Here is a 25545-nt window from a genome sequence, read left to right as displayed (position 1 = left end):
GATGCAGGCGGTCTCAGGAGTTCACAGCTAGACGTCTGATACCTGCAGGTTTTCACCATCCCGGGAGGAGCAGCCTGAACACGTGCGGGGCTCAGGGTCCAGGCAGGTCTCCAGGGCACAGACCGGGTCCAAGTCACTAGAAGACACAGCAAAATTAGGAAACGCACGGGGAGACGCAGCCTTCGGGCAGCTGGATTGTAAGGGCCACACTGTCCTCGGGACCGACAGTCCGCGCCTCTGGGCGAGGCTGCCGGCGGAGCGGCCTGGTTGTCTCCGACACCCTCGGGACACCCGTGGACTCACTGTCGTGGCACCTCTGCACCCACCGCCGCTCTGGGTGCTGACGGGCCAGGTGGGCGTGCTCAGGAAGCTCTGGCTCTCACCCTCAGGGCCCCGACACACCTTTTCCGTCAGACTGCAGTCACGGGTCCCGGAGTCTGAGCTCGGGCACCAGAGTGTTGTCTCCCAGCCGCTCGCCGTGCCCCTCCGGTCACCGTGCCCCACCTCCCTCTGCGGCCCCCCTACCCCGTCCTCCGTGGTGTCTTCAGGTCCTGCGTCCTGGGGGGCCGCCTCACTGAGCTCCTTCTTCTGGGGAAGGTGATGGGGGGGAGGCCCCTGAGACAGTCCTTCCCTTCGTCCAGCCCCACAGGAGTGAGTCCCGGTGCTGCCCCGTCCCGTGGGTCCGCCCCCCGCCACTGTGCTGGCCCTTCCCCGGGCATCCAGCGCTGTGTCCTGCTGCGACCCTGGTGGACCTGAGAACCCACCCCCCGTGACCCGTGCCCTTTTCTGACGCCTCATCCGGGCTCTGCTTCAGGAAACGGGAACAGAGGCCGATCTGCAGAGGCAGTTGGCGGCCTCTCCTGGGAGGGGACACACCACTTCCAGGTCATTGCCCGCCCGCCCGCCCGCCCTCAGGCCAGTCGCTGGAGTTAGCCCCACAGGCGGGCTGGACCCGGTTCCAGGACTCACCCAGGGCAGGCACTGGACCAGGACGCCGCTCCGGGGGACGCAGCGGTGGGGGTCGACCTCGTTCGGCTGGACGCAGCACTTGCTGCGGCACTCGCCGTGGTCCGTGCAGTAGTCCCCGTTGGGCTGGGGGCAGCGGTCAGAGCCAGCAGGCGCCCCCCTCCGGCCCCGCGGCCCTTGGCCTCACCTTGCACCACGGCACGCACTGCAGGAAGATGGTCTTGGCCGTGCAGTACGTCTGCAGCCCGTAGCTGCTGGTGACGCAGCAGCCGCTCCAGCACTCCGTGTGGTCCAGGCAGGTGTGCCTGTTCGGCTACGGGAAAAGGAGACCTGGTCCCTTCTGCCAGGCCCCCAGCCCTCCTTCCCAGGGTCCGCCCTCCCTGGCCTCTCGCCCCTCGCCGGCCCGGGCAGGGCACACCTTCTGCCAGGACAGGCACTGCTGGAAGACGGCCTGGGGGCTGCAGAACTTCTGGGAACTCAGGCTGTTGGTGACGCAGCCGCCGCTCTGGCACTCTGAGTACTCCTCGCAGGCCTCCCCGATGGCTCCCCCCCCCGTGCCCGCCGCAGCCCCGTGTTCTCCCCCACCCTGCAAACTTGGCTCGCCCGCCTGACACTGTGCTGGAACATCCGCAGACCACGGGGGTCCAGAAGATGGAGAGCCGGGGGAGGGAGGCAGAGGGTAAACTGAGGCACAGAGGACAGAAGAGGCGGCTGTGCGGCCGAGCAGCGGGCAGGGAGGGGTGCCACGAATGAAGCTTCCAGCCCCTCCCCCAGCCCCTCCCCACGCTCTCACGTTTTACAGGTGAGACGCTGCGGCTCAGAGAGGGTAGGTGACCTGCCCGGGATCACAGAGCCAACAAGGAGTTGGACTGAAGCCCAGGCCTGCCGCCCGCCCACCACCTGTGAGGGGCCCTCCACTCGGCTCTCAGAAATCTCCTTCACAAGCTCAAAACTACTGAGGGTCCCAAAGAGCCGCTGTTCCGCGTTTACTGTTCTGGGTAAGTCACTTCAGCTCCCAAGGGCTGAGAATAAAGGCGTCTGGGCTCAGGGTCGGGGCGGCCCAGCGGGTGAGACCCGAGGACAGAGGAGGAGCCGCCCAGAGACCAAGCAGACAGGAGGGCCCCGGGGAGGGGGCCGTGCGGCACGGAGTCCTCCCTGCTGCTCCTGTGCAGGGGCCACCGCGGACGAGGTAGGACGAGGGGATCAGGGCGGTGACACACAGCCCCCAGGACAGCCAGGTCGTGTTGTCTCCGCTGGCACACCACGATGCACACGAGCTGATCACTGTCGCCCCCGGCACCCGCTGCCCCCTCCCCCCGCTCCCCTGGGCCCGCCCCCTGCGATTCCACGCCGCGCCGGGTCCCTGGAGCAGCTTCTGTCCCAGGTCGCAGGGGCCACTGGACTGGGTACTTGGCGCCGGGCCTGGGTGTGAGTCAGGAGTCAGCTGTCCCGGGGGCCTGAGAGCCTTGGGAGGCGGGCGCGCTCACAGGCTGGGCGTGGGAGGGGGGACAGAAGAGGGAGCACAGAGCCGGGGCAGGAAAGCGGGCTGGGAGCCAGGGGCCCCGCGGGCCTGGGTGCGGGCAGCCCTGCACTGTGCAGCGACAGGGGGCAGGGACGTGTAGCTCACCTTGTGGGACCGTGGCAGGTGCGTCCCCCGCGTCGTCACCAGGGTCGCGGGCCGCAACCAGAGCAGCAGCAGACGCCCAGTGCTGGCCGTGGCGCGTGGCCTGTTGGCCCCCGAGAGGCCCCGCCCGCAGGGCTCCTGCCCCTCCCCTTCCCAGGCTTTCTCCATCCAGATGGATTTTTAAACATGAAGAGTCATTGTTTTCTTAGAGGGGTTTTGTTTACAAGGTTGGGCAGGAAGTGCAGAGAGTTCCCGTACACGCCCCTGCCCCGCCTCCGTTTCCATTATCAGTGTCTTAGCCGGTGTCATACATTTGCTGCAACCCAGCCAGCGATTTTGATAATTATTATAAGCCAAAGCCCACCGTTGCATGAGGGTTCGGTCTTGGTGTTGTACATGCGATGGGCTTGGACACACGTATGAAGTGTACCTACGCTTGAGAATCATATGGGGTCGTTTCACTGCCCAGAAACTCCTCTGTGCTCTGCCTGTTCATACCCCAGCCCTGGCACCGCCCACCCCGACCCTGATCCCTTCGCGTCCCCATGGCTGTGCCTTTTCCAGACCGTCCCAGGGTCGCAGCTGTGCAGTGTGTCACCTTTCAGGTGGCTTTTCCCGCTTCCTAATATGCACCTGAGGGTCCTCTGTGTCACTTTAGGGCTTGGTAGCAAATTTCTCTTTATCACTGAGTGGAAAATGTATTTTCAACAGCCTTTCTCTGGGGAGCGATCGAGCCCTTTATTGGTTTAGACAAGAGCGTCTCTGAGGTTAGCGCGCCCAGAATCTCTCCTCGCTTCTCTTTTGGGCCCATCTTGGCAGCGGTCCCCTCTGGTCTCCAGCTCTGGACCCTGCGATGTGACAGGACGAGTGTCCTCAGGGCCCGCGGCCCTCACCCTCAGACTGTCCCAGGTCACTTTATTTGTTGCGGGGCATCTGGGGAGACCGCCGGGCCTTTCTGGGCCCTAGTTCCCCTCCCTGTGAAATGAGGGGTGGGCCCCCTTTGAACCGTCGGTTTTCAGATGATTCCGTGAAGCACGGGGTCATCTGCCTGGCGAAGCACCGCGGAAATCTGCGTTTTAAACTCCTGCACCTGTTCTGGAGCAGGCCCAGCCCTCAGAGCCTTCCGGAGAGCAGAGCCGGGTGGAGCACAGACGGGGTGGGGGGGGGGGTGGCCTGGTGCCCCCCCAGCCCGCCCGATTGGGGCAGATCCTCAGACCAGGAAGGTCGTCGTGGGCGGGGGCCTGGTGGGGCAGCGGTGCTGGGCGCCTGGGGGTGGGCGGGCAGGGGTCTGGTTTGTCTCCTGCGCGTTGCACCTCACGCAGAGCACACTGTCCAAACAACCGGGCTGGTATTTGCTCCAGAACCGTGCCTGTCTGTCAGCACAGACTCTTTTGGCCCCATGCAAATATCCAGAAATTACCCCGTGCCTCCAGTCAGGACAGAATTGAGCAACACGGAACATCTCAGAGTGGCTTCGTTTATGCTTTTGTTAATGAAAATGGCAAGTCACAGGACACAGCACTTCTGTGAGTTTTGGTTTCCTGTAATTCTAGAGTTAGATTTGTCTACAGCAAGCCATAGCTCAGGAGCCACAGAAGCAGCGCTAAAGCACTTCATTCTGGAGTTTTGCTCTTTCAAAAGAGACACAATAGCATGAACTCAGAGCCCTATTTGGATCTGCGGATGCCGAAGAGGGATGAAGAGGCAGAGAAAAGAGAGCAGAGGATGCAGGTCTTAGTGACAACAATACCATTTCTCTTTTAAATTTTACCTTTGAAAAAGCACCTCAAAGTCTATTTCAACGTGTGTTCGACAACAGTGTTTTAAACTTTTCCCCTCAAAAAAAAAAGCACCTGCAAAGCTGGGACGCACCTTTCCCACACGTGCGTCCTACGTGCCGGCAGAGGTCCAAGTGTGTCTGCAGGTCTCCCTGCAACCCCATCGCAGGTCGGCAGATGTGGGCCGTTCTGAGTCCTGGGGCCTCACCGGGCGCTGCCGCCCGCACTTCCCAGGCCCCAGCCCCGCCCAGGATCCTGTCCCTCCACTCAGAATCGGCCCTTGGGAGGAGGACAAGTGTTTCCACGGTGGAACCCAAGACACACTCTCTGGTCCTGGGAGACTGAACCTACAGACAGACCCACAGCCTGGAGCAGCCACCCTGGGGAGCTGGCCAAAACTCTCAGTGACCCCAGATGCGAGCCCCAGGTCAGTGACCCCAGCTTCCCTGGCTTTGCCCCTCCTCCAACTCAGGACCAGCCTGAGAAGCCAAATGTGCCCCCTGACCCATCACACGGGATGCCCGTATCAGTCTGCCAGGCTGCATAACAACCCCACAGACGAGGACGGCCTTGTATCCTGGAGCCTGGCAGGCCAGGTGTGGGCAAGGCTGGTTCCCTCTGAAGCCTGTCTCTTTGGCCGTCTCCTCCCCTGCGTGGTGGACCAGCCCCCATGCTGGGCAAGCTCTGGACAAGCGCCCTTGTGCTGACCACGGCGCTCTGCCTTGCTGCTGACCTGTGAGGGCCACCGGACACAGGCTCCAGGGACGGCGCGGGAACTCACTTGTTTTCCTTCATAGCAGGTCAGAGGTCTCGGATGCCTCAAATCACACGACTCAAGGAAAATGACACCAGACAGCTGAGTCGTACAAGCAGTTTCCAAGATAAATGGCAACCCCACAGCCATTGTAGGAACTTTGTAAACCCTGTTCCCACATCATATCAAACCTATCAAATATAATCATTATGTCACAACTACGTAAGAGCTAAATTTCAATCACAACTTGAACACCTTTAACTTTCAAACCTGCAGTGTTCTTTTTGTACTTTAAACCAGGAAAAAAATATTTTCTGGCCTCAAACCTTTTCTTAGGCCCTTGAAAAGTTCGCAGACCCAGTTTACGCAATTGGTTACGATGTGCCTGATCAATCAGACAGCCCACACGGCGCGGGAACGCCGTACCCCTTGGAGAAAGTCGAGTTCATGGAAGGTCACAGCCCACCTGTGCTCACAGCCCATCACTCACAACAGCCGAGGGGGGAGCAGCCCGAGGGTCCATCGATGGATGGACACGTAATACGTTTGTCCACATAATAGAACATTATTGTCCACATAATAGAACATTATTGTCCACATAATAGAACATTATTGTCCTTAAAAAGGAAGGACACTCCGGCACCTGCTACAACACAGAAGAACCTGGAGGACGTGATGCTCAGTGAGATAAGCCAGGCGCCAAAGGACAGATTCTGTGTGGTTGCTTCCCACCATGTGATCCTTCCTGGAGGAGTGAAATCCACAGAGACGGGAAGCAGGAGGCTGGCTTCCAGGGTCTGGGGGTGGGGGGTGTTATTTTATGGGGACAGAGTTTCCGTTTGGGAAGATGAAAGAGTCCTGGAGATGAGGGTGGTGAAGGTTGCACCTTGAAAGCGTGAAAAGGCGCTTAATGCCCCTGAGCTGTACACTAAAAAATGGTTAAGGTGGTGAATTCTGTACTGTACACATTTTACCAGAATTAAGCTCAGGGCCCTGGAGGCGTAGCTGGTCCTGAGCTTGAAGAACCACGCATTCGCAGCCCCTGCTTGTTCTGAAGTATCCTCTATTCTATGGATAGAATCTCGTTTCTCGGACATTCGTTTATAAGTCTCTCGGCTCAGGCATCTTTCCACGGTTTTGCCTTCCGACATCAACGTCAGGTGTGATGCCACAGCGTCTCAATCTGACAAAAGCCCGATGCCAAATCTTGCCCAAGACGTTACACATCCTGATAAATTAGATTATACAACCACAGGTACCATATTTAGAGCATAAACCCCTCGTGTGGGTCCCATACCCACCCGGCCTCACTTATTCTCCGAGCGGGGAGGCGGCTGAGCCTCTGGTGCCCACGAGGAGAGGTGACCCACAGGTACAGCCCTGACGAGCGCTCGCGTGCAGGCCGCCCAGCGCTCACACGCAGAAGAATAACACGTGCCAGCAAACGTGTGAGAGTGGACATTCCCTGCAGAGAAACGCCCTCTGGGAGCTGATAACGGCTTAAATCCTCAGCGGCCCTACCTTTGAATCTTGGGTCCCACCGGCTCCTCTGTGTAGAAGTGAGGCTGGCCAGGCTGTGGCTTCCGGAAAAGACTCCCAGCCCCCAAACAGAGATTCACACAGGAGCCAGGCTCCAGGGAGCCTGGGGAAAGCTGCCGCAGAATCGCGGGAGCAGCTCCCAGCCCCGCCTCTGTTCCCGCCTTCACCCTCTCGAGAAGTCTCCTCCCTCCTCAGGAGAAACCGGACACACAGTGGCCGGTGGCCGGGCCACACAGGAAGGCAGGACGCTGGCCCACGTGGGAACCCCAGGAACCAGCCGCAGCCTCTGCAGCCGTGGGCCCAGACGGCCGGCCCCAGGCCAGCGACCGCAGCTCCCCCGGGTCTGCCCGCCCCGACTCAGGACCAGCCCCTGCCCCATCCCGTGGGACGTCCCACTGCCGGTCAGCCGCCCTGCCTCCCCACGAGCACCCCTCAGGGTCCCTGGAGCCGACCTCTTGCACTCTCAGGGTCCCCACCCACCTGCCTGGGGGGGCTCCTGATTCGCAGCCCTGTTTGTTCTCACGGGGTGGTCTGAACACAGTGTTCATTCAGTTACATTTCCTGACTTATTTATTATTGACGACAAGCCAGGCTCTGCGGAAGAAGACTGAGTGTCCGCAGCCACCTGATCGCCTCGGAGGGGGTTCTTGGCCTCGTGTGGGAAATGGACCTGTCGACAGATTACATAACGTGTGGAAGATGCCTCTAAGGGAGCGGTGGGGATGCTGGGAGGGAGGACCGGGTTTCCCCAAGTGGGGATCCCCAGGTGGTGGGATGCAGGACAGAGGTCCAGGCAGAGGAGGGGGTGGGCCTGGGAGTTGGGGACGGATGGGAGGGTCGGGCCTGGAGAGCTGGCACAAGAACCTTCACAGGACCAGAGGGTGTCTCGAAAGTTCTGGGCACCACGCAGGACAGGACGAGAGGCTGGCACTGCTGGACCACTGCAGGGGGTGCTGCCTGGGTGTGTGGGGCGAGGGCACCAGGGACCCAGGCCCACTCTGGGCTCTGGGGACGGGGGTGTGAAGGGCTCAGTTCCACACAGTGTTTCAGGGGTCCACCACTGCCTAGCGGCCCCCAAAACTCAGCGGCCCAAAGGGCAATTGGTGACTGCCTCTCGGGTCCTGTGGGCTGACTGGACTCAGCAGGGTGGTTCTCGCTTGGACTCATGCGGCAAAGGGCAGTCAGATGGCACCGGGCTGGCGGAGTGACCTGAAGCCGCGACTTCTCCACCCGCTTGTCCACGGTGGCTGAATGGCAGGGGCGCCTCCCCAACGTGGCTGCCTCATAGCACTGAGTCCCGGGGGACCAGCCCAGGAGCCAGCATCACCCCAGAGACGCCCAGGTCAGTGTGGGAGGAGGAGTGACCAGAGCCAGGGCTGAACCCAGGAGCGGGCACGACCCCCAGGAGCGGACACGAACCCCCGGGAGTGGACACGACCCCCAGGAGCGGACACAGCCCCCAGGAGTGGACACGACCCCCCAGGAGCGGACACGAACCCCAGGAGCGGACATGAACCCCCCAGGAGCGGACACGACCCCCCAGGAGCGGACACAGCCCCCAGGAGTGGACACGACCCCCCAGGAGCGGACATGAACCCCAGGAGCGGACACAAACCCCCCAGGAGCGGACATGAACCCCCCAGGAGCGGACACGAACCCCCCAGGAGTGGGCACGACCCCCAGGAGCGGACACGAACCCCCCAGGAGTGGACACAAACCCCCCAGGAGCGGACATGACCCCCAGGAGCGGACACGACCCCCAGGACTAGACACGACCCCCAGGAGCGGACACAGCCCCCAGGAGTGGACACGACCCCCCAGGAGATGGCAGAAGGTGAGGAGGGGCAGCTGGTGACAGGATATGGTTTCTTACAGGGGTGATGTCTGCGCGACTCTGTAAATATACTAAAGCAATGAAATATACACTCTAAATGGGTGAATTGTATAGCATGTGAATTTTATCTCAATAAAGCTATTTAGAAAAGGAAATCTATTTGAACTTTTACTTATAACTTCATTGTTTTTACATTGTTATTTATACGTTTTTAAAATTCTATCCTTGTCAGAGAGTAACATTTCCTTTTAACCAAAGAATTAGAATTCAATTGAATAACTTGCTTTTTTCACTTGTAAAATGCCTTTTTAAGTAAAAAAAGAAAAAAATCAGTCCTCCTAAAACTAATTTCTTTAACTTATTTTTTTTAACCATTTTTTAAATTGAAGTATAGTTGATTTACAATGTTGTGTTTGTTTCTGGTGTACAGCAGTGATTCAATTTTATATATATATGAACTTCCCTGGCAGTCCAGTGTTTAAGATTCCACGCTGCCACTGCAGGGGGCACGGGTTCAATCGTGGTCAGAGAACTAAGATCCCACATGCTGTGCCCCGTGGCCAAAAAAATTATATATATGTATATATTCTTTTTTAGATTATTTTCAATTATAGATTATTACAAGGTATTGAATATAGCTCCCTGTACTATACAGTAGGACCTTGTTGTCTACCTGTTTTATATATAGTAGTGTGTATCTGTTAATCCCAAACTCCTAACTTATCCCTCCCCCACTTTCCCCTTTGGTAACCATAAGTTTGTTCTCTATGTCTGTGAGTCTATTTCAGTTTTGTAAATAAGTTCATTTGTATCATTTTTTTAGATTCCACACATAAGTGATATCACATGATATTTGTCTTTCTCTGTCTGACTTACTTCACTTAGTATGATAATCTCTAGGTCCATCCATGTTGCTGCAAATGCATTAGTTTATTCTTTTTTATGGCTGAGTAATATTCCATTGTACATATGTACCACATCTTCTTTATCCATTCATCTGTTGATGGACACTTAGGTTGCTTCCATGTCTTGGCTATTGTAAATAGTGCTGCAATGAACATAATCTTTTCGAATTATGGTTTACTCTGGATACATGCCCAGGAGTGGGATTGCTGGATCATATGGTAGCTCCATTTTTAGTTTTTTAAGGAACCTCCATAGTGTCCTCCATAGTGGTTGTACCAATTTACATTCCCACCAACAGTGTAGGAGGGTTTTCTTTTCTCCACACCCTCTCCAGCATTTATTGTTTGTAGACTTTTTGATGATGGCCATTCTGACTGGTGTGAGGTGATATCCCACTGCAGTTTTGTTTTTTTTTTCCCACTGTAGTTTTGATTTGCATTTCTCTAATAATTAGTGATGTTGAACATCTTTTCATGTGCCTGTTGGCCATCTGTATGTCTTCTTTGGAGAAATGTCTATTTATGTCTTCTGCCCATTTTTTGATTGGGTTATTTGTTTTGATATTGAGCTGTATGAGATGTTTGTATATTTTGGAGATTAATCCCTTGTCAACTGCATCATTTGCAAATATTTTCTCCCATTCTGCAGGTTGTCTTTTCATTTTGTTTATGGTTTCCTTTGCTGTACAAAAGCTTTTAAGTTTAATTAGGTCCCGTTTGTTTATTTTTGTTTTTATTTCCATTACTCTAGGAGATGGATCCAAAAAGATCTTGCTGTGATTTATGTCAGAGTGACCCGCCTATGTCTTCCTCTAGGAGTTTTATAATATCCGGTCTTACATCTAAGTCTTTAATCCATTTTGAGTTTATTTTTGTGTATGGTGTTAGAGAATGTTCTAATTTCATTCTTTTACATGTAGCTGTCCAGTTCTCCCAGCACCACTATTGAAGAGAATGTCTTTTCTCCATTGTATATTTTTGCCTCCTTTGTCATAGATTAATTGGCCATAAGTGTGTAGGTTTGTTTCTGGGCTCTCTATTCTGTTCTGTTGATCTATGTGTCTGTTTTTGTGCCAGTACCATACTGTTTTGATTACTGTAGCTTTGTAGTATAGTCTGAAGTCAGGGAGCCTGATTTCTCCAGCTCTGTTCTTCTTTCTCTAGATTGCTTTGGCTATTTGGGGTCTTTCGTGTTTCCATACAAACTTTAAAATTTTTTGTTCTAGTTCTGTGAAAAATGCCATTGGTAATTTGATAGAGGTTGCATTGAATCTATAGATTGCCTTGGGTAGTATAGTCATTTTGACAATATTGATTCTTCCAATCCAAGAACATGGTATATCTTTCTATCTGTTTGTGTCATCTTTGATTTCTTTCATCAGCATCTTATAGTTTTTAGAGTGCAGGTCTGTGTCTCCTTAGATAGGTTTATTCCTAAGTGTCTTATTCTCTTTGATGCGATGGTAAATTGGGATTGCTTCCTTAATTTCCCTTTCTGATATTTCATTGTTCGTGTATAGAAATGCAACAGATTTGTGTGTATTAATTTTTTATCCTGCAACTTTACTGAATTCACTGATGAGCTCTAGTAGTTGTCTAGTAACATCTTTAGGATTTTCTATGTATAGTGTCATGTCATCTGCAGTGACAGTTTTACTTCTTCTTTTCCAGTTTGGAACCCTTTTATTTCTTTTTCTTCTCTTACTGCTATGTCTTGGACTTCCAAAACTGCATTGAATAAAACTGGTGAGAGTGGGCATCCTTGTCTTTTTTTCCTGATCTTAGAGGAAATGCTTTCAACTTTTCACCATTGATGTTAGCTATGGGCTTGTCATGTATGGCTTTTATTATGTTGAAGTATATTCTCTCTGTGCCCACTTTCTGAAGAGTTTTTGTCATAAATGGATGTTGAATTTTATGATATTTATAGAGATTTCCATCTGAAAGCAGCAGAATACATGTTCATCTCAAGAGCACATGCAGGGCTTCCCTGGTGGTGCAGTGGTTGAGAGTCTGCCTGCCGATGCAGGGGACACAGGTTTGTGCCCCAGTGCAGGAATATCCCACATGCTGCGGAGCAACTAAGCCCGTGCGTGAGCCATGGCCACTGAGCCTGTGCATCCAGAGCCTGTGCTCCGCAACAGGAGAAGCCACAACAGTCTGTTGTGAGAGGCCCGCGTACCGCAAAAAAAAAAAAAAACACATGCAACATTCTCCAGCATAGATCACATGCTGGGCCACAAAGCAGGCCTTGGTAAATTTAAGAAAATTGAAATCATGTCAAGCATCTTTTCCAACCACAATGCTATGTGGCTAGAAATCAACTACAAGATAAAAAATTGCAAAAAACACAAACATGTGTCCAGGCTAAACAATATGCTACTAAACAACCAATGGCTCACTGAAGAAATCAAAGAGGAAATCAAAAATACCTAGACAAATGAAAATGAAAACACAATGATCCACAACCTATGGGATGCAGCAAAAGCAGTTCTAAGAGGGAAGTTTACAGCAATAAAAGCTTACCTCAGGAAACAAGAAAAATCTCAAATAAACAACCTAACCTTATGTCTAAAGCAACTAGAGAAAGAAGAAGAAACAAAACCCAAAGTTAGTAGAAGGAAAGAAATCATAAAGATCAGAGCAGAAATAAATGAAATAGAGACTAAAAAAAATAGAAAAGATCAATGAAACTAAAAGCTGGTTCTTTGAAAAGATAAACAAAACTGATAAATCTTGCAAATAGAGATTATCATACTAAGTGAAGTAAGTCAGAAAGAGAAAGACACATACCAGGTGATATCACTTATTTGTGGAATCTAAAATATGACAGAAATGAACTTATCTGTGAAACAAAAAACAGACTCATGGACATAGAGAACAGACTGGTGGTTGCCAAGGGGGAGGAGGGGGTGGGGGAGGGATGGAGTGGGAGGTTGGGGTTAGCAGATGTAAGCTTTTATATATAGAACGAATAAACAACAAGGTCCTACTGTATAGCACAGGGAACTATATTCAATATCCTATGATAAACCATACTGGAAAAGAATATTATATAAAACGTATATACATAGATGAATTAAATTCTTTATGTAATAAAAAAAGAAACAATAATACTTTGGATGTATTAGGTTAAATAAAACATATCAAAATGAAAAAAATATGATAGAACTTTAGCCAAAATCATCAAGAATAAAAGGGAGAGGGTCCAAATCAATAAAATCAGAGATGAAAAAGGAGAATTTACAACCAACACCACAGAAATACAGAGGATCATAAGAGCAACTGTATACCAATAAAATGGACAACCTGGAAGAAATGGATAAGTTCTTAGAAAGGTACAATCTTTCAAGACTGAACCAGGAAGAAATGGAAAATATAAACAGACCAATTACCAGTACTGAAACTGAAGCAGTGTTTTTGGCCACGCCACATGGCTTGCCGGATCTTGGTTCCCTGACCAGGGATTGAACCTGGGCCCACGGCAGTGAAAGCACGGAGTCCCAACCACTGGACCACCAGGGAATTCCCTGAGTCAGTAATTTAAAAACTCCCAAGGAACAAATATCCAGGACCAGATGGCTTCACAGGTGAATTGTACCAAACATTTAGAGAAGAGTTAGCATCTATCCTCTGAAACTATTCCAAAAAAAATTGCAGAGGAAGGAAAATTTCAAACTCATTCTATGAGGCCACCATCACCCTGATACCAAAATCAGATGAAGATATCACAAAAAAAGCAAATTACAGGCCAGTATCACTGATGAACACAGATGCAAAAATCCTCAACAAAATACTAGCAAACTGACTCCAATAATACATTAAAAGGATCATACACCATGATCAAGTGGGATTTATCCCGGGGATGCAAGGGTTTTTCAATATTGGCAAATCAATCAGTATGATACACCACATTATCATACTGAGGAATAAAAACCATATGATCATCTCAATAGATGCAGAAAAAAGCTTTTGATAAAATTCTTTAACTTATTTAAATATGTTTATGCAGATTGTAGATTTTAACTGACACCTTAACTGTCACCACTGACTCTGTGGTTGGGGCCATGCTTGTTTCCTCCCAGCCTGAAGTTTGCATTAGGACTTTCCACTTTTAATTTTCCTTCCAGGACGCTTCAAGACAACTCACCTGAACCTCACAATGAGCGTTTGGGGTCCAGACACAGGCTTCGCACTGACTTTGAGAGGCTGCTAACGGGAGAGTTCTAATGGGGCGGGTGCACACGGCAAAGCCACCTTCCTGGGGGCACCCTGCAGCTGTCCTGTCGTCCTCAGCATGATCATAACACTCTTCTCAAACAGTGAAAGAAATCACTAAATTCTTGGACAAACGAGATTTTATAACATACCTTTTCTTCTGAGAAAAGATAAGGAAAAAACATTATACGTTTTCAGAAGACAGAACCCCTGCCACAGCTGGCCGGGCAGGACTTTGCCCAGGGGGAGGAGGGTGACCTGCAGGGGAGAAATCTCCCTGTTCGTGTGGGTTTCTTTCTATCCCTGAAACGCCAGTATTTTGCCCTGACATTTTAGGTGTGAACCTTTTTTTTTAATATATAAATTTATTTATTTATTTTTGGCTGTGTTGGGTCTTGGTTTCTGTGCGAGGGCTTTCTCTAGTTGCGGCGAGCGGGGGCCACTCTTCATCGCGGTGCGCGGGCCTCTCACTACCTTGGCCTCTCTTGTTGCAGAGCACAGGCTCCAGACGCGCAGGCTCAGTAGTTGTGGCTCACGGGCCTAGTTGCTCTGCAGCACGTGGGATCTTCCCAGACCAGGGCTCGAACCCGTGTCCCCTGAATTGGCAGGCAGACTCTCAACCACTGCACCACCAGGGAAGCCCCAGGTGTGAACCTTTTTAAAAATCCTCTTGCCTGGGGCCCACCAAGTCCATTTATCACTTCTCCCCAGTTTCTCTTCTTTCCTGAACCGTGTGACAGCCTCTCAGAGGTGCTCACACCTCTCCTCCCTCACGACCACTGTTCGTGGGGTCAGTGCCAGATGTTGAACGCCGCGGTTGTTGGGGTCAGGCCACTAGTGGGCCACACACAGCGACCAGCCCCTGGCCAGTGGAGAGCCCTGTACTGTGTGCTCCTGTAACCCGTGCTGGGCAGACTGGCCAGCCACTCCCCTTCAAGGCACAGGGAGAAACCGCCTCTGCTGACAGCAGCATCCGTGGGCCCAGGAGCAGGGCAACACCCCAGGGGAGGGTCTCTGTTGCCTCCGGGTCGCAGGCAACGAGGGAGCAGGGCCGCACCCCACCGTGGCCCCCTGGAGGTCCCAGGACTCTGTAGCCCTCACTCCCCATCTTCCCCCCACCCAGTGCCTGGCAACCGCTGATCTGCTTTCCAGCTCTGTGGGTCTGCCTGCTCTGCACACTCCATATAAGTGGATTCATACAACAGGTGGTCTCCAGGGACTCCCTTCTTTCAATGAGCAAAATGTTTTCAAGCTTCACTCACATTGTAACGTGAAAGGTCCTCCATTTTCTTCATTGCAGAGTCATTCTGCTGTATGGATATACCACATACTATTTATTTATCAGTTGATGGACATTTGGGCTGTTTCCCATTTTAACCACTATGGATAATGCTGCCGTGAACACTTATGTACAAGTTTCCGTGGGGACACGTTTTCGTGTCCTCTGGGTGTTCCACCTAGAAGTGGATCGTTGGGTCCTGTGATAACTCTAGGTTTAACCTTTTGAGAGACTGCCAGACAGTTTTCCAAAGCGGCTGCACCACTGTTCATTCCCACTGGACATAAAAAGTATCTGACTTTTCCACATCCTCACCAACACTTGTTATTATCTTCTTTTCAATTACAGCCATCCTGGTGGGTGTGAAGTGGTCTCTCACTGTGGTTTTGATTTGAATTTCCCTACTAGTGGATGCTGTTGAGTAGAATTTCATATGCTAACTGGCCATTTGTGTATCTTCTGTGGAAAACTTCCTATTCAGATCCTTTGCTCCTTTTTCAAATTGGTTATTTATCATTTTATTATTGAGCTGTAAGAGTTTTTGAGGTACAATCCCTTATCATATTTATGATTTGCAAGTATTTTCTCCCATTCTATGGGTTGTCTTTTTACTTTCTTGATGGTGTCCTTTGAAGCACAAAATTTTTTTAATTTTGGTGAAGTTCAATTTTTTTATTTTCTCTATTTGCTTATACTTATGTTATCATTTATAAGAATCCATCACCAAACCTAAGTCCACAAATATTTACACCTATGTTTACTTCTAAGAGTGTTATGGTTTTAGCTTTTACATTTAGGTCTTTAATCTTGAATTAATTTTCATATATGGCGTGAGGTATGGGTCCAAGTTAATTCTTTTGCATGTGGATATACAGTTGTCCCAGCACCATTTGTCGGAAGACTACTCTTTCCCCAATGAATTATTTTGGTATCATTGTCAAAATCAATTTATTTTATTCTGGTTTACATATTTATATTTTCTTTCTTTGTTCTCAATTCAGCTCCATACATCTACATTTCTATCCTTATGCCAGTTAGTGCAAGTGAATTGTTGGGTCCTATGGTAACTGTTCTGATTACTGTAGCTTTGTAGTAAGGTCTGAATTTGGAAGTGCGAGTCCTCTAACTTCACTCTGCTTCTTCAAGATTGTTTTGGCTACTCTGGATCCCTTGCATTTTTATATGAATTTTAGGATCAGCTTATTCATTTCTGCCAAGAAGCCACCTGGGATTTTAATAGAGATTGTGCTAAGGTTGTAGGTAAATTCAGGAAGAATTGCTATTTTAACATCATTAAGCCTTTCAATCCATGAACATGGACTGTCTTCCAACTTACTTAGATCTTCTTTAATTAAAAAAAAAAGTTTTATAGGTTTCAGATAAGGTGGGCACTAGTCCTGTTAAATTTATTCCTAAGTATTTTATTCTTTTGAATACTATTGTAATGGAACTCTTTTCTTTTTATTTATTTATTTGTGGCTGTCAGGTCTTAGTCGCAGTGCGGGGTGGGGATGGGGGGCTTAGTTGCCCCGAGGCATGTGGGATCTTAGTTCCCCGACCAGGGATCGAACCCACATCCCTTGCATTGGAAGGCGGATTCTTAACCACTGGACCACCAGGGAAGCTCCTGGAACTGTTTTCTTAATTTTCAGATTGCTCATTGCAAGTGTTGTAAATATAACTGATTTTTATATATTTCTGTTTTTGGCCACACCGCCTGGCTTGCAGGATCTTAGTTCCCCGACCAAGGATTGAACCCAACCCCCCTGCAGTAGAAGTGCAGAGTCTTAACCACTGGACCCTCAGGGAATTCCATATATATATATATATATATATATATATATATATATATATATATATATATATATATGTATATGTATATATGTATATGTATGTATGTTTTTTGGTTTTTGTTTTTTTTTTGCGGTACGCGGGCCTCTCACTGCTGCGGCCTCCTCCGCCGCAGAGCACAGGCTCCGGACGCGCAGGCCCAGCGGCCATGGCTCACGGGCCCAGCCGCTCCGCGGCACGTGGGATCCTCCCGGACCAGGGCACGAACCCGCGTCCCCTGCATCGGCAGGCGGACTCCCAACCACTGCGCCACCAGGGAAGGAAGCCCCCTATATATTTTTTACTGAACCAAACTTGGGTCTTCTCGCCTGCAAACAGTAAAGCCAACCCACTGCCTCCGGGTTGTGATGAAGGAAAGTGCAGCATTTATTGCAGGTACCAAGCGAGGAGTCCAGGGAACTAGTGCTCAAAAGACCTGAACTCCCCGAAGGCTTTCAGGGAAAGGTTTTTAAAGACAGGGTGAGGGAGGGAGGTTGTGGGGTGGGTGATCAGCTCGTGGACCTTCTTCTGATTGGTTGGTGGTGAGGTAATTGGGGGTCAACATCATCAACCTTCAGGTTCCAGCCATTCTGGGGTCTACATGCGTGTAGGCAGCATACAGTTAACTTCCTCCATCTGGTGAGGGCTTCAGTATCTGCAAAACAGCTCAAGGACACGGCTCAGCATAGTATCTACAGCCCTTGAGGAAGAACTAAAGGCCCTTGACTTTGTTTAATGGCTGAAATATTGTTATTTTGTCTTGTTTGACTGTTTTCTTTTCTTTCTGCATTTTCTCACTTCTCTGATTAAATTTGTTCTTTGGAACTAGGGGAAGGCCTAGGAGGCTAAAGTTTTTCTACAGACAAGAGGCAGGCAGAGGACAGGGGAGGGTCTGTCCCAGGAAGGACCCACAGGGTCCTACTCGGTTACGTATTGATCTTGCATCTTGCAACCTTGCTGAACTTGCTTATTAGTTCTAATACGTTTTAGTGGATTCCTTAGGATTTTCTATTTCTATTTTAATTTTGTCCCCATTTTCTTGCTACTTGCCCTGGCTGGAACCTCCAGGACAATGTTGAATAGAGGCACCAAGGGAGGACAACCCCTTCTTATTCCTGATCTTAGGGAGAAGCATTTATTCTTTTCACCATTAAGAATGATATCAGGGCTTCCCTGGTGGCGCAGTGGTTGAGAGTCCGCCTGCCGATGCAGGGGACACGGGTTCGTGCCCTGGTCCGGGAAGATCCCACATGCCACGGAGCAGCTGGGCCCGTGAGCCATGGCCGCTGAGCCTGCGCGTCCAGAGCCTGTGCTCCACAACGGGAGAGGCCACAACAGTGAGAGGCCTGCGTAACGCAAAAAAAAAAAAAAAAAAAAAATGATATCAGCTGTGGGTGTTTTGTAGATACTATTTTTTATCAGGTTGAGAAATTTCCTTTCTAGTCCTAGTTTGTTAAGTGTTGTTATCATGAAGAAATGTTTTAGATTTTGTCAAATGCTTTCTCTGCATCTACTGAGATGATCATGTGGTTTTTGTCCTTTATTTTGTTGATATGGTATATAACTAATTTTTGGATATTAAATTAACAGTTGGTTTGCTTTTTTTTTGAGTTTTTTTTTTTTTTTTTTTGCGGTACGCGGGCCTCTCAGTGTTGTGGCCTCTCCCGTTGCGGAGCACAGGCTCCGGACGCACAGGCTCAGCGGCCATGGCTCACGGGCCTAGCCGCTCCGCGGCATGTGGGATCATTCCCGGACCGGGGCACGAACCCGTGTCCCCTGCATCGGCAGGCAGACTCTCAACCACTGCGCCACCAGGGAAGCCCATTTTTTGAGAATTTTTGCATCTATATTTTAAGGAATTAGTCTGTTCTTGTGATGTCTTCCTTTTTTTTTTTTTCCCACAGAGCAATGCTAGCTTCATAGAATTAGTTGAGATGTGTTCCCTCCTTTTCTAAATTTTACAAGTTAACATTTAAGGAAGTTAAATTAACATTTAACACCAATCCTGGAAGTTCTAGCCTGAAAAATCAGACAAGAAAAATAAATAAAAGGCATCCAAATCAGAAAAGAAAGTCTCTGTTTGCAGATGACAGGATCTTATATCCAGAAAATCCCAAAGAATCCACAAGAAAACTCCTACAACTAATAAATGAGTTCAGCAAAGTTGCAGGGTAGAAGCTCAACCCACAAAAATCAGTTGTGCTTCTACATACCATCAATGAACAATCAGAAAACGAAATGAAGATAATTCTCTCTACAATAGCATCCAAAACAAACCAAAAAACCATAGGAATAGATTTAACCAAGGAAGTGAAAGAGTTGTATAAGAAAAATGAAAAAGCGTTGTTTAAAGAAATTAAAGAAGATGTAAATAAATGTAATGACACCCCATGTTCATGTATTGGAAGACTTACTATTGCTAAGATGGCTATGCTACCCAATGCAAACTGCAGATTCAATGCAATCCCTATCAAGATTCCAATGGCCTTTTCTGCAGAAATGGTACGGCTGCTCCTTAAATCCATATGGCATTGCAAGGGGCACTGAATAACCAAAACAATATTGAAAAAGAACAAAGTTGGAGGACTCACATTTTCCAATTTCAAAATTTTCTATAAAGCTATAGTTATCAAAACAGTATGGTGCTGGCATAAGGATAATACAGATAGGACAATGGAATAGAATAGAAAACCCAGAAATAAACTCTATGTCTATGGCCAGTTGATTTTCAACACAGATGCCAGACCCTCAGTGGGTAAAGAATAGTTTCTTTAACAAATGGTGCAGGGACAACTGAACATCCACGTGCAAAAGAATGAAGTTGGAGCCCTACCTCACACCATAAGCAAAGATTAACTCAAAATAGATCAACAATCTAAATATAACAGCTAAAATCATAAAACTCTTAGAAGAAAACAGGGGTAAATTTTCATGACCTTGGATTTGGCAGTGGATTTTAGAAATGACACCAGAAGCAGAAGCAACAAAAGAAAACATAGATAAATTGGACTTCATCAAAATAAAAGACTTCTGGGTTTCCCTGGTGGCGCAGTGGTTGAGAGTCTGCCTGCCGATGCAGGGGACACGGGTTCATGCCCCGGTCCAGGAAGATCCCACATGCCACGGAGCGGCTGGGACCGTGAGCCATGGCCGCTGAGCCTGTGCGTCCGGAGCCTGTGCTCCGCAATGGGAGAGGCCACAGCAGTGAGAGGCCTGAATCCCGCAAAATAAATAAAGACTTTTGTGCATCAAAGGTCATTACCAATAAAGTGAAAAGACAACCTACAATGGGACAAAATATTTGAAAATCATATATCTGATAAGGGTCTACTATCCAGAATACATAAAGAATTCTTACAACTGAACAGCAAAATTTTTTAACCCAATTAAAAAATGGGCAAGGTGGGACTTCCCTGGTGATCCAGGGGTTAAGAATCTGCCTTCCAATGTGGGGGCCATGGGTTCAATCCCTGGTCTGGGAACTAAGATCCCACATACCACGAGGCAACTAAGCCTGCATGCTCTAGGGCTCACATGCCACAACTAGAGAGCCTGTGCGCTGCAACTACTGAGCCTGTGCTCTAACTAGAGAGGAGCCTGCATGCCACAACTAGAGCGAAGCCCCCGTGCTGCAACGAAGGGCCCGGGTGCCACAACGAAAGATCCTGCAACTAAGACCCGATGCAGCCAAATAAATAAATATTTTTTAAATGGGCAAGGGACTTGAATAGACATTAATCCAAATAAATTATATAATTTCACCCACTAGGATGGCCATAAGTGAGTGGAAAATAACAAGTGTTGAAAAGGATGTATAGAAACTGGAATGCTTGTATACTGCTAACTGGAATGTAAAATGGTTCAGCTGCTTGGGAGACATTTTGATGGTTCTTCAAAAAGTTAAACACAAAATTACCATATGACCCAGAAATTCCACTCCTAGGCATATACACCAAAGAATTGAAAATAGTTGTTCAAATACTTGTACCCGGATGCTCATAGCAGCACTAGTTACAGTAGCCAAAATATAAAATATAAAAGCTCAAATGTCTATCAGTGGATGAACAGATAAATTGTGGAATATGCATACAGTGCAATATTGGTCTGCCATAAAAGGGAGTGGAGTACTGACACATGCCACAACCCAGATGGACCTTGAAAACATTACGCCAAGTGAAAGAAGTCAGACACGAAAAGGCACATATTCTACGATTCCATTATTTGAAATATCCAAAGTAGATAAATCCATAGAGAGAAGGTAGATTGGTGGTTGCCAGTATGTGCCAGGAGCAGGGGGACGGGAAGTTCTTGATGGGCATGGGGTTTTATCTGGTGATGATTAGAATGTTTTGGAAGTAGATGATGGTGGTTGCACAATATTGTGAGTGTGCTAAACTTCGATGAATTGCTCATTAAAACGGCTAATTAGATGCTATGTGAATTTCACCTCAAAAGTGTGTAAAACATTTATCATTTTGTGAAATAGTACGATGTCTGGGATTTGGTCCAAAATAATGAGGTGGGGGTAGAGGTACAAAAAGTAAAAACAAAAACATGTTTCCTCCGAGCTGTATAGGAAACAAAACAAGAGACGGAAATGGGTAGAAGCCTAGAGTGCGGAAATCCAGGTGAGAAACGCGGCGGGGCGCTTTGTGTGGGGGGGAAGGGGCTAGAACCCAACAGCCCTGACGTGTATCTGTAGACAAAAACAAGAGGACTGTTAGGGCAAAGAAAGAGATCCAGATTTTTTGTCTGAACCCTGGAGGCAGGGGTGCCTTTGCCGAGCTGCGGGGAACCGCGGACACGAATCAAGGATTGCTCTTGGGAAATCATCTCCTTGTGCACCTTAAACTTACAAAACTTCACGCGTCGGTTGTATCCCAACAAAATTGGGTAAATACACATATATTTTTTTAAAGGGATTGCTCTTCGGGTTTAGTGCGCGCTGCGCATCAGACACCGGCGGAGACGCAGAGGAGGCGGGCAGTGCTCTGCCGCGTCTTCCCCCCGAGTTTTAAGTGTCCTCCCGAGGGACGCGAGGGCCTGCACCGTCTTCGCGCCCTCCCTGAGCGGGCTGGGGGCGACGGCTGCCGCGACCCCGACCCTGCCCGCTCGGGGCCCCACCTGGCGACACCTGCCAGGTGCGCTGCGTGTCTACGCCCGGCGCCCCCGCGGCTCGGGGACCGACCTGGGGCGGGGCGAGGCGGGACAGGGCGGGGAGCGCGAGGCCACGCCCGGGAGGCGGCCACGCCGGCGCCCCCCAGCCCGATTTCCTGTCCCAGCAGCTCGGGGCCATGGCGGCGGCCGAGCCCAAGACCCCCGCGGGGACGGCCGCGGCCCGACGCCTGGCCCGGAGCTGCTGGTCCGCGTTCTGGGACTACGAGACGCCCAAGGTGATCGTGGTGAAGAACCGGCGCCTGGGCATCGTGTACCGCACGGTGCAGCTGCTCATTCTGCTCTACTTCGTGTGGTGGGTGCGCACGGGGGGAGACCCGGCGGCAGGGGGTGTCCAGCGGGGTCAGGAGCGTACGGGAGGGCGCCACCGGGACGTCCCAGGTTGGAGGGGCCGCTCTGGGCAGGTGGCGAGGAGAATGCCGGCGGCCGCCGCCAGGCTGGCCCCTCGGACGCCGCAGAGCCTACCCGGCCGGCCCCCGAGAGACGGTGACGCAGCCTCGATCCCGCCGGAGTCGAGCTGACTCGGCAGGGGAGGGGTCCCGGGCCTGCCGCGGGGTCGCCTCCAGAGCCGGCCCTGCCCGTTCGCACAGGTACGTGTTCATCGTGCAAAAGAGCTACCAGGACAGGGAGACGGGCCCCGAGAGCTCCGTCATCACCAAGGTCAAGGGCATCACTTCGTCCGAGAACAAAGTGTGGGACGTGGAGGAGTACGTGAAACCCCCCGAGGTGCGCCACTCGGGCCCCGCCCCCCCCCCTCCGAGCACCCCGAGGGTGGGACCGAGTGGCGGCCGAGCTGCCCGGCGCCGGCCGACCGTCCCTTGTTTCTGAGCCCAGGGGGGCAGCGTGTTCAGCATCATCACCAGGATCGAGGTCACTCCCTTCCAGACCCTCGGAACCTGCGCCGAGGTGAGGTCGGGTAGAGAGCAGAGCCGGGGCGGGAGGGAGGGGCCCTGCCTGGTCCGCTGTGCCTGGGGGAAAAGAGTGTCGGGCCCCTGACCAAGCAGCCTCCTCCCTAGAGTATGAGGGTCAGAAACGCCACGTGCGACTCGGACGAGGACTGCGTGGCTGGGCAGCTGGACATGCTGGGAAACGGTCAGTGTGTGCCAACTGGGGGCGGGGGCGGGCCGCGCCCCTGAGGGCGCATCTGCCACCTGAGCGCGCGTCTGCCCACAGGCCTGCGGACCGGGCGCTGCGTGCCTTATTACCACGGGTCCTCCAAGACCTGCGAGGTGTCCGCCTGGTGCCCGGTGGAGGACGGGGCCTCAGTCAGGTGTGCACACCCGCTGTCCCCACCCACCTGGGGCCAAGCTCCTTTGCTCCTTTCTCCTACCTGACCGGAGTCGGGGTGTGTGGGGGGAGAAGGACGGGAGGGGCAGCGCAGCAGGGGAGCCTGGGGGACCGGGAGAAGGGGAGACTAAACACACCCGGTTTGTGCCTCCTCAGCCAGTTTCTCGGTAAGATGGCCCCCAATTTCACCATCCTCATCAAGAACAGCATCCACTACCCCAAATTCCAGTTCTCCAAGTAAGAGCCATTAGCGCGTGGCGACAAGGGATGGGCTGCGGCGGGGGGGGGGTTGCCTCTTGGAATGTGTTGTTTGGGGGTGCATGGCTTCTGCTCCCTCCCCATCTGATGCCACTAGGCCTTGTCTTTAGGGGCAACATCGAGAACCGGAAGGATGGCTACCTGAAACACTGCACATTCCATGAGGTCTCTGACCTCTACTGCCCCATTTTCAAGCTGGGCTACATCGTGGAGCAGGCAGGGGAAAACTTCACGCAGCTGGCACACTCGGTGAGGGCACCAGGGAGAGTGGGTGGGACAGCTGTCCGTCCAGGTGCTGGCTCCCACCTGCACACAAAGGGTCTCATTACAGCCGAGTCCGTCTGCAGTCTTGGCCAGCCCTGGCCCTGCTCGGGCAGAGGAAAGAGAAACACGATCGTCTGACCCATCTGGGTGTGCATGGCTCCTGCTAAATTATTGACTCCTGGCATCCCCTTGTGCCGTGTGCCTCAGAAGCAGGGCACTCAACGAGCCCCCTTCCCCAGCTCTCTGCCCTGAGCTGCCCTGGGTGCCTCACAGTATGCACCCCACACATAGCCTCAGCAGGACCTTGGGGCTGTTGAAGGTCCTCTCTGTGAGCCCACCCTGACCCCGTGTCTGTGCCCACTTCTGGACAGGGTGGTGTAATTGGGGTCATTATCAACTGGGACTGTGACCTGGACCTGTCGGCGTCAAAGTGCAACCCCAAATACTCCTTCCGGAGGCTCGACCCCAAGCATGTCCCAGCCTCATCTGGCTACAACTTCAGGTACCTTGGCCTTGGGACACTGGGTCCTCGTCTGCCCTAGCCGTGGAGGTCCAGGAGTCAACAGGGCAGGTGCCCAAAGGTTCAGGGGCGCCAGTGGTCGGCTGAGTCTTGGAGCTGCCCCATTTGGGCAACAGGTGCACCCCCCGTCATGCTCCTCAGGGTCAGGTGGCCAGGTTTCCTGCACCCGGGTCATTCCCTCCCAGATTCTGACGTGCTTCCGGGTCATTCCGCCCTAGGTTCGCCAAGTATTACAAAGTAAACGGTACCACCACCCGCACACTCATCAAAGCCTACGGGATCCGAATTGACGTCATCGTGCACGGACAGGTAAACCAGCCCACCTTGCCTACCTGAGGCTTGGGCTGGCCCAGCCTCAATCTCTCCTACCACACCCCACGCCTCCCTTGAGCCCCACTCCCGCATCTCAGGCAGCCTCTTTGCCTCCAGGCAGGGAAGTTCAGCCTGATTCCCACCATCATTAACCTGGCCACAGCGCTGACCTCTATCGGGGTGGTAAGGGATGCACACTAGGGTCACGGGGGGTGGGGGGACGGGGGGGCAGGTGCCAGGCTCTAACGCATTGGTCTTGCTGGTCTCAGGGCTCCTTCCTGTGCGACTGGATCTTGCTAACGTTCATGAACAAAAACAAGGTCTACAGCCATAAGAAATTTGACAAGGTGTGTACTCCAGGGCCTTCCTCAGGCAGCTGGCCTGTGACCCTGGCCCTTGTTTTGGGCCAGGGCCCTCCCCCACCCTATCCCTGCTCCGCAGACCCAGGCCAGGCTGGCCAACCGCAAGGTGAGGGGCAGAGCCAGGCCTGGGCTGTCCCACCCCCATTGCCTTGCCCCACCTCTGCCCCGTCTGAGCAGATGGTGGATGCTCCCAAGCGGGGTGCAGGACCAGGGCTTGGCACCTCTGAGCCTTCCCAACAGGACTGCGCTCTCACAGACGCCCGAGGATTGGCCCAGCTCTGAGCCCACTCCCACCTTCTGTCGTGCTGCACTGAAGACCTGGGCCTGTTGGGGGCCCCTGAAGTCTGTGGCCCCAGGAGCGCCCCACTCCCCAGGGCAGCATGGCTTGGACCTTGGACCTGGGCCCTGCCCACACACCTCAACACTGCGTCGCAGCAAAACCAGCAGCCAAAGGGCCCCGTGCAACCAGGCAGTGGGATGACATGAAGGGGACGGCACCTGATCCCGGCCTGTCCGTCTTGTCCCCCAACTGCCCAGGGGCCTGTAGGGGGCAAGTCCCCACCTCCACCTTCTCCCTAGCTGTTCTCCTCCCAGGCTCTTTGCTCCTCCCCCCCACCCCCCACCCCCACCCCGACCCTTC

At 51.5% G+C, this 25545-nt stretch overlaps 2 protein-coding genes across 3 annotated transcripts; one reads left to right on the top strand and one right to left on the bottom strand.

Moving 5' to 3' along the window:
* Positions 1 to 444: 444 nt before the first annotated feature.
* On the bottom strand, positions 445 to 2758 carry LRCOL1 (leucine rich colipase like 1). The gene is made up of 4 exons (XM_073790879.1): positions 2594 to 2758; positions 1385 to 1579; positions 1154 to 1279; positions 445 to 1092 (listed from the first exon to the last, which is right to left on the bottom strand). Exons 1-4 carry the CDS (start codon positions 2756 to 2758, stop codon positions 811 to 813), a joined length of 768 nt encoding a protein of 255 aa, XP_073646980.1. The 3' UTR covers positions 445 to 810.
* P2RX2 (purinergic receptor P2X 2) lies at positions 1648 to 25320 on the top strand. Of its 2 annotated transcripts, XM_073790875.1 has the most exons (13): positions 1648 to 1964; positions 22013 to 22197; positions 22493 to 22628; positions 22737 to 22808; positions 22919 to 22994; positions 23076 to 23172; positions 23346 to 23426; positions 23558 to 23696; positions 24083 to 24213; positions 24450 to 24540; positions 24661 to 24726; positions 24813 to 24890; positions 25083 to 25320. In XM_073790875.1, the coding sequence occupies exons 2-13, from the start codon at positions 22022 to 22024 to the stop codon at positions 25185 to 25187; spliced, it is 1248 nt and encodes a 415-aa protein (XP_073646976.1). In that variant the 5' UTR covers positions 1648 to 1964; positions 22013 to 22021; the 3' UTR covers positions 25188 to 25320. The 2 variants fall into 2 exon arrangements, with proteins under 2 accessions (XP_073646976.1, XP_073646978.1); XM_073790877.1 differs by lacking the exons at positions 1648 to 1964; positions 22737 to 22808; positions 22919 to 22994 and having other exon boundaries at positions 22014 to 22129; positions 24813 to 25320.
* The last annotated feature ends 225 nt before the right edge of the window (positions 25321 to 25545 follow it).

This window comes from Tursiops truncatus, chromosome 13 (assembly GCF_011762595.2).
Source record: "Tursiops truncatus isolate mTurTru1 chromosome 13, mTurTru1.mat.Y, whole genome shotgun sequence".
Lineage (NCBI taxonomy): Eukaryota > Metazoa > Chordata > Mammalia > Artiodactyla > Delphinidae > Tursiops > Tursiops truncatus.
This window is presented reverse-complemented; position numbering and strand designations above follow the sequence as displayed.

Bases quoted from the DNA above. Each gene is read 5' to 3' on its own strand.
- P2RX2 (XM_073790875.1), top strand. From the start codon at position 22,022: ATGGCGGCGGCCGAGCCCAAGACCCCCGCGGGGACGGCCGCGGCCCGA. The intron at 23,173-23,345 runs GTGTGCACACCC...GTGCCTCCTCAG, and splicing joins GAGGACGGGGCCTCAGTCAG to CCAGTTTCTCGGTAAGATGG. The intron at 23,697-24,082 runs GTGAGGGCACCA...ACTTCTGGACAG, and splicing joins TCACGCAGCTGGCACACTCG to GGTGGTGTAATTGGGGTCAT.
- LRCOL1 (XM_073790879.1), bottom strand. From the start codon at position 2,758: ATGGAGAAAGCCTGGGAAGGGGAGGGGCAGGAGCCCTGCGGGCGGGGC. The intron at 1,280-1,384 runs GTGTGCCCTGCC...CTTTTCCCGTAG, and splicing joins AGTGCCTGTCCTGGCAGAAG to CCGAACAGGCACACCTGCCT. The intron at 1,093-1,153 runs GTGAGGCCAAGG...CGCTGCCCCCAG, and splicing joins AGTGCGTGCCGTGGTGCAAG to CCCAACGGGGACTACTGCAC.